Source organism: Triplophysa dalaica, chromosome 3 (genome assembly GCF_015846415.1).
Source record: "Triplophysa dalaica isolate WHDGS20190420 chromosome 3, ASM1584641v1, whole genome shotgun sequence".
NCBI classification, from domain to species: domain Eukaryota; kingdom Metazoa; phylum Chordata; class Actinopteri; order Cypriniformes; family Nemacheilidae; genus Triplophysa; species Triplophysa dalaica.
Genome location: NC_079544.1, coordinates 9,441,294 through 9,455,322, shown reverse-complemented (window position 1 = coordinate 9,455,322; position 14,029 = coordinate 9,441,294). Strand labels below are relative to the sequence as shown.

Sequence of the window (14,029 nt, the reverse complement as noted above, 5' to 3'; positions counted from 1 at the left end):
CTTGATTTACTGTGAACTCTGATGAACAAGTTTATTGACAAAATAGTCTTTTAACGTAAAAATGAAAATGAACAAATGTTTAACTGTGCATGGAGAAACAACTGAAACTGACTAAAGTCACATTCAACTAAGGACTGTGTCTGAAACAAACTGACAGTAGTCAAGCTGGTTGAGAATGTTAACACCCTGGTAAGACTAAATCTCCATGAGGGCTCGGATGTCATCGATTCGGGATTGTTTTCGGTCCGTTGGGCTCTTTGTTCCAAAAGCCTTCGCCACAAGCTCCTGCTTCTTCTTCTGAATCTTCACCATGTTCTCCTCCACTGAATCTTTTACAATAAACTAAGAGGAGAAATTGAGATCTTTCACTGGTCATTAAAGAGAAAATGTATTCACTCACAACATTTCAAACCTGTATGACTTTATTCTGCAGAACACTTAAGATATTTTGAAGCATGCTGGACACCAAACAAATGCAGTACCCATTAACTTCTACTGTATGGACATAAAACCAATGCAAGTCGAGAGGCTTCGCCGGTATTCCGTTACCAACTATTTTAAACTAACTTTGTGTTCTGCAGAAGAGAGTCATACAGGTTTGAAATGACAGGATGAGTAAACGGCAGATTTTTCATTTTTGGCTGATCTTTTAAAGAACTGCAACAATGTTGCCGATGTTTTAACTCGTGTGTGTGTATATATATTGTAAAACGTTAGTGTTCAGCTAAGATAGACTTATTTGTATGGCTATTATATCTGTCATTACATTGTTGCCTTGCCACTGGGAAAAAAAGTCAAACGTGTAATAATAGCTATTGGGATCAGCTGCTAACATTCTTCTGTGTGGCTGCCATGGAATAAAGATTTACCTTAGTGATCACCACATCTCTGCTCTGACCTAATCTATGACATCTGTCAACACACTGATCTTCTGCTGCGGGATTCCAGGCCTGGAACATACAGTTAAAACATACTGGACATGTTCTGTATAGCGCAACAGCAAGGAATATCTATATAATGATGATACTGCCACCCAGTGGTTGACATAAAATACAGCTCTGTGCTTTACTCACTGGATCCATCAGGAAGACACGGGAGGCTGTGGTCAGATTAAGCCCCACCCCTCCAGCTTTGAGTGACAGTAACATGATGGTGGGACTTCCTGGAGAAGAATCTTGCAAGTCCTGAATGGCCTTTACTCTGGCCTTTTGAGTCATAGTGCCGTCCAGGCGTGTGAAAGAGAAACCATATTCCCTGCAGATATCGCTGGTATTAGCAAACAAAATCGCTAATGGTTTCCAATGTAAATATTTTGTATGTCGTTCTGCATTGAATGCCTTTAACTTGTACCTCAAAGGAACCTCCAAAATATCTAAAAATTTTGTAAACTGAGAGACCACAAGACTCTTCACAGTGCGATCTTCATTACGGAGCTTCAACAGGTTGGTCATCAAGGCATCCACCTGAGATCAGAAAAAGACTTTAGATGGCCGCTCATGATCAAAAACAATTGTTTTTAATACAAGAAACGAATGGTGTCTCAATCTATCTCACTGCACATCATTTTTTTTATTTAACGTAAATTTGTAATTGTTGAATCTTTGAAATATATTCAGAACCATTTCCTGATACAAAATCAAAACCTGTCGCAAAAACAAGCAATCAAAATAACTCTATTACTTTTGAACTTGATCGCCACTTCTCCCCAGTGACTGATCCAGTCTCCACCTCTTCTTCGGGATACTCCACTAACTCTTTAGTCTTGATCTGAGCACGGCACAGGGGACATTTGGCCTGCTCCTTTGAGACAAAAAACAAACAAAGAGTTCAGGAATGACAACACAAAGAGTCTTCAGTTTGGATATCACTGACATGCAGCTGTAATGCGGACCTTCTCTGAGCGGATGACCTCACAGATGCAGGGCCTGCAGAAGACGTGAGCGCAGTATGTAATGACGGGTTGACGCAGAGAGTCTAAACAGATGGCGCACTCCTCATCTGAGCCAGAATTCAGCACCAATGTAATCTTATTTATAAGGCGTTCCCGAAGCTCACTGGGGGTCACGGGATCTGCTAATGTCAAGACGATATCATTACAGTGGTATTATGTGTGGCATTTTACATAAAATGAGTCATGCATATACGAATAATCTACATGCATACCTCCACCTGTGTATTTTCCGACAAGACTAGGGTGACAACAATACTGCCTCAGACGAACCAGAATGGCCAACACATCAGCATAGTTTGTCATGACGGACCCCTCTTGGAAATACCTGTGAAGACAAAAAGATGTTTACTGATTTTATATAATGGTGTTGCCCTACACATACGTGGGTGAAAGCATTATGCCCACCTGTCGATGACGTTCCTGCCCTCAGTCTTGACCTGCTCATACTCCTCCCTCTCCTCTTCAGAAAGATTCACATGCTGCACAAACACTCTCCTCTCCGGTAACTGCACCACCGTGCGACCATTCACCTTACTGGTCTTAGTGCGTCTCAGTGTGATCCCCTTGACCAGAGCCTGGAGGTTCCTGAAAACATACAGCAACAATACATTTTGGATCTTTTTCAACAAGATGGAAAATGTCAACAGCTGGATTTAAGGTTTTGAGAACCAAACCTGTTCAGATTTATTAAAATATGGAGTGTTATTGTTAACATACTGTAGTCCAACTCTGTCGCCCATGGTTACAGGTCTCTGAATAATTCTGCTCCACCACTCCTTCACATCAAATGGCTTCAGCTTCAAGAAGGACAGAAGCATATAAAGATCCTTCAAGGAGTTTTGAATAGGTGTTCCTAAATGGGAAAATAACTGATTTACAGACACATAGACCAATGATTCTTCCCTTGGTTTTATTTATAGTATGAACGAACCAGATAGGATCCATCTGCGCTCTGATTGGAGCTCCAGGACAGCTTTGCTTTGAAGGGCGCTGGGGTTTCTCACGATGTGACCCTCGTCCAGAACTACTCGGAGCCAGTTTACTTTGTGAAGAGGACTGCTGGCCTTGTTCTGAGATTTGAAATGATTTGAGTTTTACTTCTTCATATTTACCATTTATTAAAAATTTTGCGGTGGGAATTTACAACGGTTCTACTAGAACTTCTACATCCACTCACTCCAAAGTCTGATGAAAGAACATTGTATGTCGTGAGAACCACATCTTGACTAGCCAGAAAGCTGACCGATCGGTTGCGTTCGGCACCGTAGTACAGATACACGTTCAAAGTGACATCAGCTCGCATGTGTTGCTCAAACTGATCCTGGGCAGATAGAAAACACAAAAGACAGAACGTGTTTTGGTGATTTTCTTTAAACTTAAAACGATTTGACATTGAAAACACTCACCAGCCAGTTGCTTAGGACAGACAGAGGACAAACAATCAAAGTGGCTCTAGCCCCGGAGCCCCCAGTACCTGCAGAGGAGCCCTTATCCGCACCTATAACAGATTATTGTTTATTCATTTAAATTAAAACTCTCTAATATAGTAACAAACAAATTTTTGCACTCACCAGACTTCTTTTTTATGTTCTTCTTTGGAGGCATGACTTGTGTGGAACTGCATTCCAGAGCAGCAGCAAAGTCATCGTCGTCCAGCAAAATCACTTCTGAGACAAACAGCGCAATGGCAGTCACATTTAATACTAACTAAGGCCTTTCAATTTACCCACAGAGACCAAAAGTAAAAGTACCTTTTGTGTTACCAGACTTTTTTGAAGTTTTCTTTTTAGTTTTTGCTGTAAGAAACACAAATGTGTGGCATAATCTTCGGTTATCAAAACTAGGCTGTCATATCGGCATAACTGAATAACTATTGGCGAAAATTCTGGCATTGGCACGGTGAAATCAACCTTTTTTCTGAGGTAAATCTTTATCAGCATCTTTCTCCACGGTATCAGCAGAGGCACCATCAACATGTGATCTTTTCAATGGGGAGGACTCCACTACTTCCTCAGATAGTTCTCCACCTTTCCCTGTAAATCAGGAAATGTAGTGTAAATAAAATATTAGTTTTCTGTAAAAATCTTTACAGGCACCTGCATACAGTTAAGAAGGTGCATATAAATGTGTGTATATTATAAATGTAATGTGCATGATATTTTACCTTTTGAGGCCGACTTCTTTCTAGAAGTAGAAGGTTCAGATGATTCTCCCTGAAATGTATATATATATATATATATATGTATATACATAAATACAATATATACATATACAGCCGCAGAGAAAGACCAGTTTCAGTTTTTCTGAAATAACTATGGTTAATTTTACTATTCACTGTGATTAAAATGATAATTTTTGTTTCATTCTGTGAAACAAAAATTAGTACTTTTTATACATGTACTTATGGAATGTTAAAAAAAATGTGATAACCTCGATTTTTAATCACAGTTTTCATGTCTTGTTATGCTGTCAGTTTTTCCACATTGGTGTTGGATTACTTTGGATGACTTGTGAATTTTTTTTAATCTATCAAATGCTGATTAAATAAAAATCTGGAAAGGGGTCTTCATTTTCTCCAAAGCTGTTTATAAAATATTTATTCATCGCCAATTTATTACTAATTTCATCTATAGTACTTCAAAGGTTCCAGCAATCAGTTCTGTGACCCACTAACATTACAAGCATTTCCATTTGCATCACACTCACACATTTCTCCAGCGGCAGAGGTTTCCCATTATGGAAATTAGAGACGATTAATGCAATAGTGGTGAGGGTTTTTCCCTGAAAAACATGACAAAAAAAACATTGACGACTGAACTATAATACAGCATTCTGATCAGTAAAAAGGACATCTGGTTTGACTCACCAGCCCCATATCATCAGCCAAAATTCCACCAAGCACTTTCTCTGGCCTTTCCTTAACAGCAAAGTTAGTGAGAACGTTAAAGTAAAGGCCACCCTTCTGCTCCCAGAAAGGAGGCAGATCACTGCTGTTTTCACGCGAGGTCATCCATGAGAGCGCCTGCTTTTGATGTGGGAGCAGTGGCGTGCTCACCGCCTGTATGGACACAGGTTAACAGAGACATGATATGTGATGAATGGGCGACACTAAAAACAGCATCTGCTTCTGCTCTTACCTCTGCCGGTTCCATTTCTCTTGTTTTATCCTCCATTAAATCGTCAAAGAGCTTGTCAAAGGCATTTTTAAGCTGGTGTGGTATAACAGAGAAGTTTTTTAGTAAATCCAGTGCAATAAAGCAGACAGTTTTAGAAACAGTATTAAAAAAATCTAGATTAGTGGTCCTGTTGGGTCACAAGCCTGTTGGGCTCTGTTCAGACTTATTTGGACATATTATACCAAGTCACGTATGCCATTTACCTCTTCTGCAGTCAAGGGAATGGCAGATATTTGTGAAGATGATTTGAGTAATCCTAATGGATCCCTACCGAATGATGTTTGTGCATTGCCTCCTTAAAAGAATGAAGTAATAAAGTAATGAGAATCATGAAAGCAAAGATCATAAACTAGTGGAAAATGGATAAGTGAACCTTTGAGGTCAGTGCCAAGTCTGAATCCATGACGTCTCATATGGTTGTGGACAGCCTCTCTGTTTTCCTCTTTGCCCAAGAAAGAGAGGTTGACAGGCATTGAGAATTTATTTGTCTCCCCATACGGCACAATCCTATTAAGAAAATAAAAGCATTACAGAGTCAAACACACATTTTATTTTGTCAAGGAGCTAATTTACTGGCAGTAAGATCTGATAAAGCGAATGACTTTGAGAAACTTATTTACCCTTCCACTCTTGCCAATTTGTTGTCCATAATATAGGCCACTGCGGCTGCCAGCTCTTTCCTGATGTGCCCCACCTGACTACCATAAACATTGGCAACCACCACTGCGTTTCTATCATAAGGATTCTGCGGCTCTCTCACCAGTGACACCATCTCTCCTTTGTTGACCTGTAGCAGATGTCACAATGTTGTTAACCTTTAAAACACTGAATAGAGTTGCAAAGTCCATCCATCCATCCATTTTCTTCCGCTTATCCTAGTTGCAAACTCCATCCAATGCAATTCACTTTTTGATAATTGTCTTTTGACTACAGTTTCTCAATCGATTCCAATCTATTTGAGGTATCTCAGTCCTCTTTAAGTGTGGATGGTGTGCAATCTCTACAGTTGCTAGATCCTAGACTGTACATGTTTGCATGAAAAAACCCCAACATTAGTGCTAAATAACGAAGATATATAATTGTTGAACAGACAGAGAAACGCATTAAATGCAAGCGAGCTTACCACTCCAGAGTAGTATCGCAGACCAACTACTGTTCCTTGAATATATCCAATCTCTCTGCTCTCCTCCGACTCCAGGTCCTGTCCAGCATCTTCTGTTAGATTTGCAATTTCTTGGGATATCGTCTCTGCACGACCCAAATCCAAAAAATCGATGAAAGCTAATAGACGACAAGTATTAGAACCTTTAGCGTTCAATCACTCAATACATTGGAGAACATTCTTATACAAAACCATTTTGTTATCATTTTTTACGGTATTTTGTACCGTATCTCGGCGAGGCGGTGATCAGCGGTGTGTGAGGCTGCACAGAGGAGCGACTGAAGTTTGACTGCATATCTACCAAAAAACATCACCATACAAATAAAGACACCATTTTATAATGAAACCCAATCCTCCATTAAAATGTGCAGGCAAGCACAAACAGAAATGTAGGTCACATTAAAAGTAAGAATATTGCACGAGTTATCACGTACAATAAAAGCTGCTTAAGAAATCTGCTGAGGACGACTAGGTTCATTATTATTTCAACACGTCAAGTTAAATAAACAAACACGTTTACGAGGATCAGCTTTTGTTTAATCGCTTTAGCAGCCTAGCCACACTCACCTACTGATCAAAGAGTTCAATACTGTTGAGTTTACTGTAAACGGATCCCAATCGCAATGCTACATCAGCGATGAACAGTGCGCTATATATATTGGCTGTTGTGAAGTTTATGTCAAATATTTAACATAACGGTGGCTGTCAAAACAGAGCCGCGGCAGTTTTGAACTACACACTTATTTCCGGCGCCGTAAATCGCGTCCCGTACGTCACTGGCACGTGAACCAATCAACAGAGACTGGAGGTCGACGTCAGTAGAATATATTTATAACGCTAAAACTTTTGATTTATATTCTATGATCTTACATAATACTTTTGTATAAAACTCATGCTATATATTTATATATGCTATAAAAATATATAGAAATCTAATTCATTTTACAAAATATATTAGATTGATAAATTATTTCGTATTACATAAATGAAAACATAGAAAACAATTTGTCTTGTAGACTTTTCAGATCATTTACACAAATTAAGTATATAATTAAAAATACATTGAATAATTCCTGTATGTTTAATACTTTATTTAAATACTCATCAAGAACCAAAGAAAACCTACAAGTTCACAGTGGAAATAAACAACATTCACAGTTTACAGATTGCTTGTTACAGATTAGATTTTGTACAAGAAAGTGGATTTCAACAAAAAAATGCCAATGTGTTTGGTTAAGCTCTGTGAGGAAGAGAAACAATGAGCTCAACTCATTCGACAAGATTTGCCAGTAGCAGAAAACCGCATAGAAAGGGCAGTCATAAAATCATGACAAAAGAACAAGTATAAACTAAAAAGGGTAAATATCAGGATCATTCAGGATGATTCATTTATCACTTGTTTGGTGTTTTGACACATTTACTACTTAAAGGGATACTTCACCCAAAAATGAAAATTCTTTCATCATTTACTCACCCTCAAGTTGTTTCAAACCTGTATACAATTATTTGTTCAGTTGAACACAATCTTAGCAACTGGGATATCATTGACTACCATGGTAGGAAAAATGATTGTATCATTTTTGTTATTCCGTTCAACAAATAATTTAATATTTTTAGGAATTTAGCAAAACAAACTGTTCTAGGGCCAACTTTGACTAACATTTTAATGTTAAAATAATTACTGTAATTACATAAATGTGTAAATGTAATTCATGATATACTTTTCATATTTGGGTGAAGTTTCCCTTTAAGCATAATTGAAAGATTGTACATTTAAAACAGCAGATGACAAGAACACCAAATTCATACAAATAATGAGTAAAATTATTTCATACTAAATGCAGCAGTAGAAACACTTATCAAAGCTAATCATACTCATATACATCCTTATAAACGTTCAGATTTAAATTCACTTAGTAGCCCATATTGGACCAATGTTAAAGTATTGTTAATATTTTATTTATTGTATGGCATTGTAAATACACATCCATAAGAACTCTGAGAACATTTTCCACAGTCAACATAAGTTTATGTTGCCTATGTGAAATGATGCAGAATGATGCCAGGCTTACAATTTGAAGAGTCTGTTGCTACTTTAGGTTTAGGATAATGCTTTTATCAGGAACAGTTTATCTCCCTGTTCACTGGTAAATATGGGCGCCTTTTTGTAATGTTCCACCAATTTCTCCATGGAGCTAAACCTGCGCTGACCGATGCAGTAGAGTCCATCTTTTTGCTGCACCTTGAAATGCTTGTTCTTATACATTGCCTTCAGAGTAATGGAGAAGTCGTTTGGCTGAAAAGCGAAAAAACAAAAAGTATTATTCACGTCAAAGTACAAATGGAAAAGTCTGACTTTTTTGCATGCTGCTTTGAACGAAATAGTTGCATACATAGAAAGTAATTATGCGAAATTCCATTCATACCATAATAACTGAATAAAAGCCTGCTTGCAGTCTCTGACGTCATTTATGTAAAAATTCTCTTTTTGGAATGTCACACAGCTGCAATAGGATCTGTGTTTTTTGTGCATTGTCAATTACAGATTCATTTAAAAAAGAACATGGTAGTTAGGTCGTACATCAATAACTAAAAGTGTGAGGACAGATTTACCATTGACTCGCTGTCTCTGATGAGAAAATCACCATCCACACCCCTCTGGTTCAAGACCATCTCTGCCTGATGTCGTGTCACTTTGCCAAAGTACCACAACTGTCCTCCAAACTTTCCATTTATACAAGGCCTAATGTAATCATAGTTTGAAGTAGGTGGTCCAGACATTTCCAGTTCATTATTAGACGTCTGTACAACTGTAACATAGTTCTTGGGCAAAAGACCCACTTGGCCATTTTGTTTTCTGCACTTCCACCATTCAGGGTCATTCTCGGGTTTCTCCAGCACATCCATAAGTTCATCTTTGTTAAAACTGAGCTCCTCATCATTACCAGAGCTAAAACGATAAAGTGCTTGTACGGTCTGCAGAACAAGAGTGCCATTGTCATTGTGAAGTTTTTCTTTATAAGTGCCTCCTCCCATTGTCCCATGTACGTCTTCTGTGACGTAATTGGAGGGGAACCATCCGGAAAGGCCTTTATAGGTTCCTCGCCACCATCCATCGCTGCACTTCTCCATGACGATGACCTTTGTGCCCTTGACCAATGAAAGTTCATCCTCACGTTTTGCAGTGTAGTTAAACTTGACCAGTGCTGGTAAATTGAGGTCATAAAGCCGTTCATTATTGTCAGTGTATTTATCAGCGGTGGAGGGCAAATCTTTCATGCAGCTTTTCTGCTTTGCCTTTCCAATCCCTGCAAAACAAATGAAGGGTGATGTATTGTTAGCATGTTAGCAAGAGCATGTTTTCTTTTCATTTATCATGCTTGTGTCGGTTAATAAACATGACCTTTGAATCCATGCTTGGAAGAGGGATTTTATAGCTATTTTATCAGCCAGACTTTATATTTTAAATGTAAGTTAATTTATACTTTATAGTTTATACTTTTATACTTTATACTTTATGCACCCAAAACTAAAATTTTGTCATTCAAAAAGTTTTGGGTCACCATTGACTACCATTGTGGGAAGGTTTACTGCATACATTGAACATAAAATAAGATATTTTGTAGGTAGTCAATGGTTCCCCAGATCTTTTTGGTTACAAACATTGGTCAAAATATCTTCCTTTGTGCTTAGCAGAACAAAATCATTTGTACAGATTTTAAATGACGAGAAAATGAAGACAGAATTTTATTTATTTTATTTCATTTATTCCTTATAAAATATCATGTAAAGATAAACATATGTGCACATTCTATTCATTTTATTCATCAGTAATAGTTAGTATTCCAATTTAAAGCTCATTCTCATAAAACGGAGTATGCAATATGTTTAAAAAGCTGTGTAAGGATTTACTGTAAACATACAGGAACCATGAGAATAATAAAGATAAATGCTTTCTTATTTGTAAGTTGCTGTGAATAAAACGGTTTGCTAAATAAATGTATTCATATAAATTCTGTAAAACATCCTACATTATTATTATTATTATTATGTTATTGTTGCACACTTGCATTTGTCACTAAACCATTTACAATAACTAATGTCCTATAGACATACAATCTGCAAATATTTACTAATCATTTTCTTTTCGTCTTTACTCAGACAAAATGTTTTTATTCACTGCTAAAATCATCAAAGGCACCTTACAACTTAAGTCAGAAAAGAATTAAATCCATCCATCCAACGCTAAGTTTTTTAAGAGTTTGAATTTAAACATTGTTTTATTCAAGGACATCTCTATTATATGCACAACAATTCAAGTGAAAGCTTATACTTTTTTTCATATTTTTTTTTATTTGTCCCCTTTTGGGGAGGGACTGACTAATAACACATTCCCTTAAACTAGAAAATGGGAATCTCCCCTCCAAATGAAAAGGAAGTCTAATTTTTGACCATCCATGCACTTCAACAGGAAGACAGAGCTGAAGAGCGATAGCAACATTTCCTGTAAAATGCTGTGACAGACAAAACCTCACAATATACTCTTCTGCTAGTTAAACCTTTAAAACTCATTTACATTTACAACAACCCATAAAAACAGCGTTCTTAATTACCAAGGTAATTAAACAATGGTAAAGATGTCTGTGATAAATGACGATCATGGTCATCTGTGACGTAACTCAGATAACTAAAACAATCATGTGGACATGTGGAAAAGTCAATGAACTGCATTTCAATGGAGATTCCAGGCGAGAGTAATGAAAGCAGAGTTGCACAGTTCATAAGTGTCTTTATATGACATGACTCAAGGACATAGCTTGAGGCGCTGTTTCCTGCCTGCTTTTGTTTCATTTCCCCTGACGAGCAAAACATCGGCACCTCAGCTTTCCAGTCAATTTCCAAAAGACGGAAAACCATTCAAGTAGAGATAAGGTGGAATTCTTCCTATAGAACAAAACCTCTGACAAGCACCCAAAGGAATTAGAAAGCATATAGGGCCTGGTACCACAGATCTTTGTGAAAGCAGAAAATCTTGGGAAGGATGAGGGTTGAGTAAAATGAGTTTGCACACTATATACTTTGGAAATGGCTTTGCATGTCGGTTTTTCCTAAGAAGCATACTGTAGTGCATGTTGGATTGACCTAATTTTGTTGTCATCTATGCTCAATATTAAAAGTGTTCAGTCCTGGTTTTCAATAAGCTGATTATCAATGTAACGTGACCCGTGGCAGTCCGCACAGCCAAAAACGCCCCTCCTTTGTTTCTGTTCTGCTGAGCTCACTCCACCAATGACATCATGAGACAAATAGCCTCCTCACAAACACAACTAGTTTCCAAAATCTGTTAGCAATGGCAGCGTCATTAATTCTCTGCACAATGCAACATATGGCCCTCGCAAATAAAAACCTGTGATCTTGGGCACGCGTTTCTGCTGTCCTTTGACCTCCCAGCTGTTTTTGTTTTTTTCTTTATCAACCAGACAATAAGGAACTATATATTTTGCATTGTGACTCATTTGCCGCAGACTTTCTGAATGCAAGCAACAGACACATAAAACTTCTTTATAGAACATCAGGCATTTTTCTTTTGTGCTTGGTGACGCCCCCGTTCGGTATACAATAGCCTCTCTGAACTTCCATGGCATACTAATGCACAGAGAAAAAAAGAAAGGCAGACGTTGAGAGCAAGAAAGAACGTTGGCAGGCAGCCATGTGAGCAGCCATTAATTTTTCCCTTCTTCTCCGGGAAGCTGAATTTTCTAGTGCCTGTATTCAACGTATTCAAAGGGGAGCACACAAAACCGACGTAACAAAGGCAACCGCAAATAAGGAGGGTCATTTTCTGACATACTCTTTTCATTGCGCTTTATGCATGCTGCACATCGCTGCTGTACTTTTGTTCTTGAGGTTTGCACTCGTCCACTATAATGTGGAATAAAACAATGTGAAATGCTCAGTGTGCTACAAAGGGTACATATCATGGAATGATGGAGAAACAAACACACACTCAAAGGTCGTCATTATTCATCCCCTCACATCCTAATGTGTTTCTGTGCTAGAAATCTGTGTTGAATTACAGAGCTTCCGGTCCTTTACAGAGCAGCTCAACTTGACAGTACTGGAGGTTTTTGGGGTGGGGGGAGTGCTACGTGTGTTTCTGCTTAAATTATTTCAGTGTCCAAGTTACACTCTTAAAATAAAAATGCTACAAAGGTTCTTCACGGCGATGCCATAGAAGATATTATATATCTCTTTCTAACCTTTTTATAAAGGTTCTTTATGGAACCATTCAGATAAAAAAAAAATTCTATGGCATTGTGAAGTACTTTTTTTTTATAAATTCATTTTTAAGAGTGTAGCCTGGAGGGGCGGTTGCTATTTCTTCCCCCTTATGGACAATTTATAGAAAACAGAAAGTACCTGGAGGTAGTAATGCTCTCCTTTAAATTCATGCAAACTTGCGTTTAGGATTCACTGTTGTGTGTACTTCACAGCTTTGTATTAGGCACTTTATTGATGCACCATGATAGGTACAAAACATATTTTTGTTTTGAACACTATAGATTATGTTTGATAACCAATTGTATAACACATTTAGAACGAAAAGTTGTGAATGAAAGTTAACCCAGCAATATAAAAATAAATATTTTTAAATCCTTAGGATTTAAAAACACTTTTTCATATTAATATCAACTATACTCAAATCGCTGTGTGGCTTTCTTGCAAATCATTCAATTCGGAGTTTAGTTCATAAACTCTTTAGTTCATATATGTACTTTAAAGAAAATAAAATTATGGAGATCAAATCACTGCTCAGACCCAAATTCTGGGAACAGGGTGAATTAAAATTGAATAGAACATACAATCAATATATTTTTCAATTTACTCTGACATCCTGATGTCAATCCAAAGTTCAAGTAAAGAAAAAAAACCGAAAACATTAAGTTATAATTATAAGTAACTTTTCTTCACTAAAAAAATAGACAACAGATAGCTGAAGTTGCATGCCTTGGTTTTAAAGTTCTTTTAGAAGCAGCACACATCCTGAAGAAAAACAGAAACCTAAAAGCAATTGTAAGTGCAAGAACAGAAGTTCTTTTATTTCTTCATAACCCTGTACATTTACAGTCAGTGCATGTGCAGTGAGCTTTGAAAAGCTTATCTACCCATTTCTAGCTTTTCAATGGGGCCAGAAATGCCAAAACAAACATGCGGCCATTTACACATCACTGACATCACAAGTAAATACACTAATTCACTTTTATGGTTGACACATCACTCAGAGAAATTGAGCTTTCTTTAACAGAAAAGTTGTCAACGCTAAATGCAAAAAGCACAATGGCAACAACTCTGTTCAATGTGTAACATTCAGTCATTCTAAGAAAAGAAAACGGTACTCACGAAAGAAATGTTTAAAAAGATTTGCCATATCCATTACGAGCTCTGCGAGCACTGCACCCTCTTTCTGTAACAGAGCAGCAATTCCATGAGAACTTCCTGAAAGTCCAGAGTTACTGACAGAGCAGAGTTCTCCACCCCACCCACATGACCACTTTTAGCCAATCGGGTGTCAATTGTTCTTATCTGTGGCGTCTAAAGTGGCTGACCGGGCACAGTTACACTTATGTATTTCGCAGACAAAGCGACTTATATTGCATTATCCTATACATTTTTCTTAGGTTTTATGTATGTGCAATCCCCTGGGATTGAACACACATCCTTGGCGTTGTTAGCGCCATG

At 37.6% G+C, this 14,029-nt stretch overlaps 2 protein-coding genes across 4 annotated transcripts; both read right to left on the bottom strand.

The window, feature by feature from the left end:
• Window positions 1-5: 5 nt before the first annotated feature.
• hltf (helicase-like transcription factor) lies at window positions 6-7,038 on the bottom strand. 3 transcript variants are annotated; one of them, XM_056743192.1, is made up of 25 exons: window positions 6,857-7,038; window positions 6,515-6,586; window positions 6,251-6,408; window positions 5,748-5,914; window positions 5,501-5,634; window positions 5,331-5,422; window positions 5,089-5,160; window positions 4,818-5,009; window positions 4,658-4,732; window positions 4,116-4,164; window positions 3,862-3,984; window positions 3,703-3,747; window positions 3,523-3,618; window positions 3,358-3,449; window positions 3,129-3,272; window positions 2,883-3,021; window positions 2,669-2,804; window positions 2,357-2,536; window positions 2,164-2,276; window positions 1,892-2,073; window positions 1,681-1,800; window positions 1,351-1,463; window positions 1,074-1,254; window positions 870-950; window positions 6-342 (listed from the first exon to the last, which is right to left on the bottom strand). In XM_056743192.1, exons 2-25 carry the CDS (start codon window positions 6,582-6,584, stop codon window positions 196-198), a joined length of 2,901 nt encoding a protein of 966 aa, XP_056599170.1. In that variant the 5' UTR covers window positions 6,585-6,586; window positions 6,857-7,038; the 3' UTR covers window positions 6-195. The 3 variants fall into 3 exon arrangements, with proteins under 3 accessions (XP_056599170.1, XP_056599171.1, XP_056599172.1); XM_056743193.1 differs by having other exon boundaries at window positions 1,892-2,070; XM_056743194.1 differs by having other exon boundaries at window positions 3,523-3,615.
• Window positions 7,039-7,365: 327 nt separating this feature from the next.
• nck1a (NCK adaptor protein 1a) lies at window positions 7,366-13,758 on the bottom strand. Its single transcript, XM_056743434.1, has 3 exons — window positions 13,691-13,758; window positions 8,903-9,597; window positions 7,366-8,585 (listed from the first exon to the last, which is right to left on the bottom strand). Exons 1-3 carry the CDS (start codon window positions 13,722-13,724, stop codon window positions 8,391-8,393), a joined length of 924 nt encoding a protein of 307 aa, XP_056599412.1. The 5' UTR covers window positions 13,725-13,758; the 3' UTR covers window positions 7,366-8,390.
• Between the last annotated feature and the right edge of the window lie 271 nt (window positions 13,759-14,029).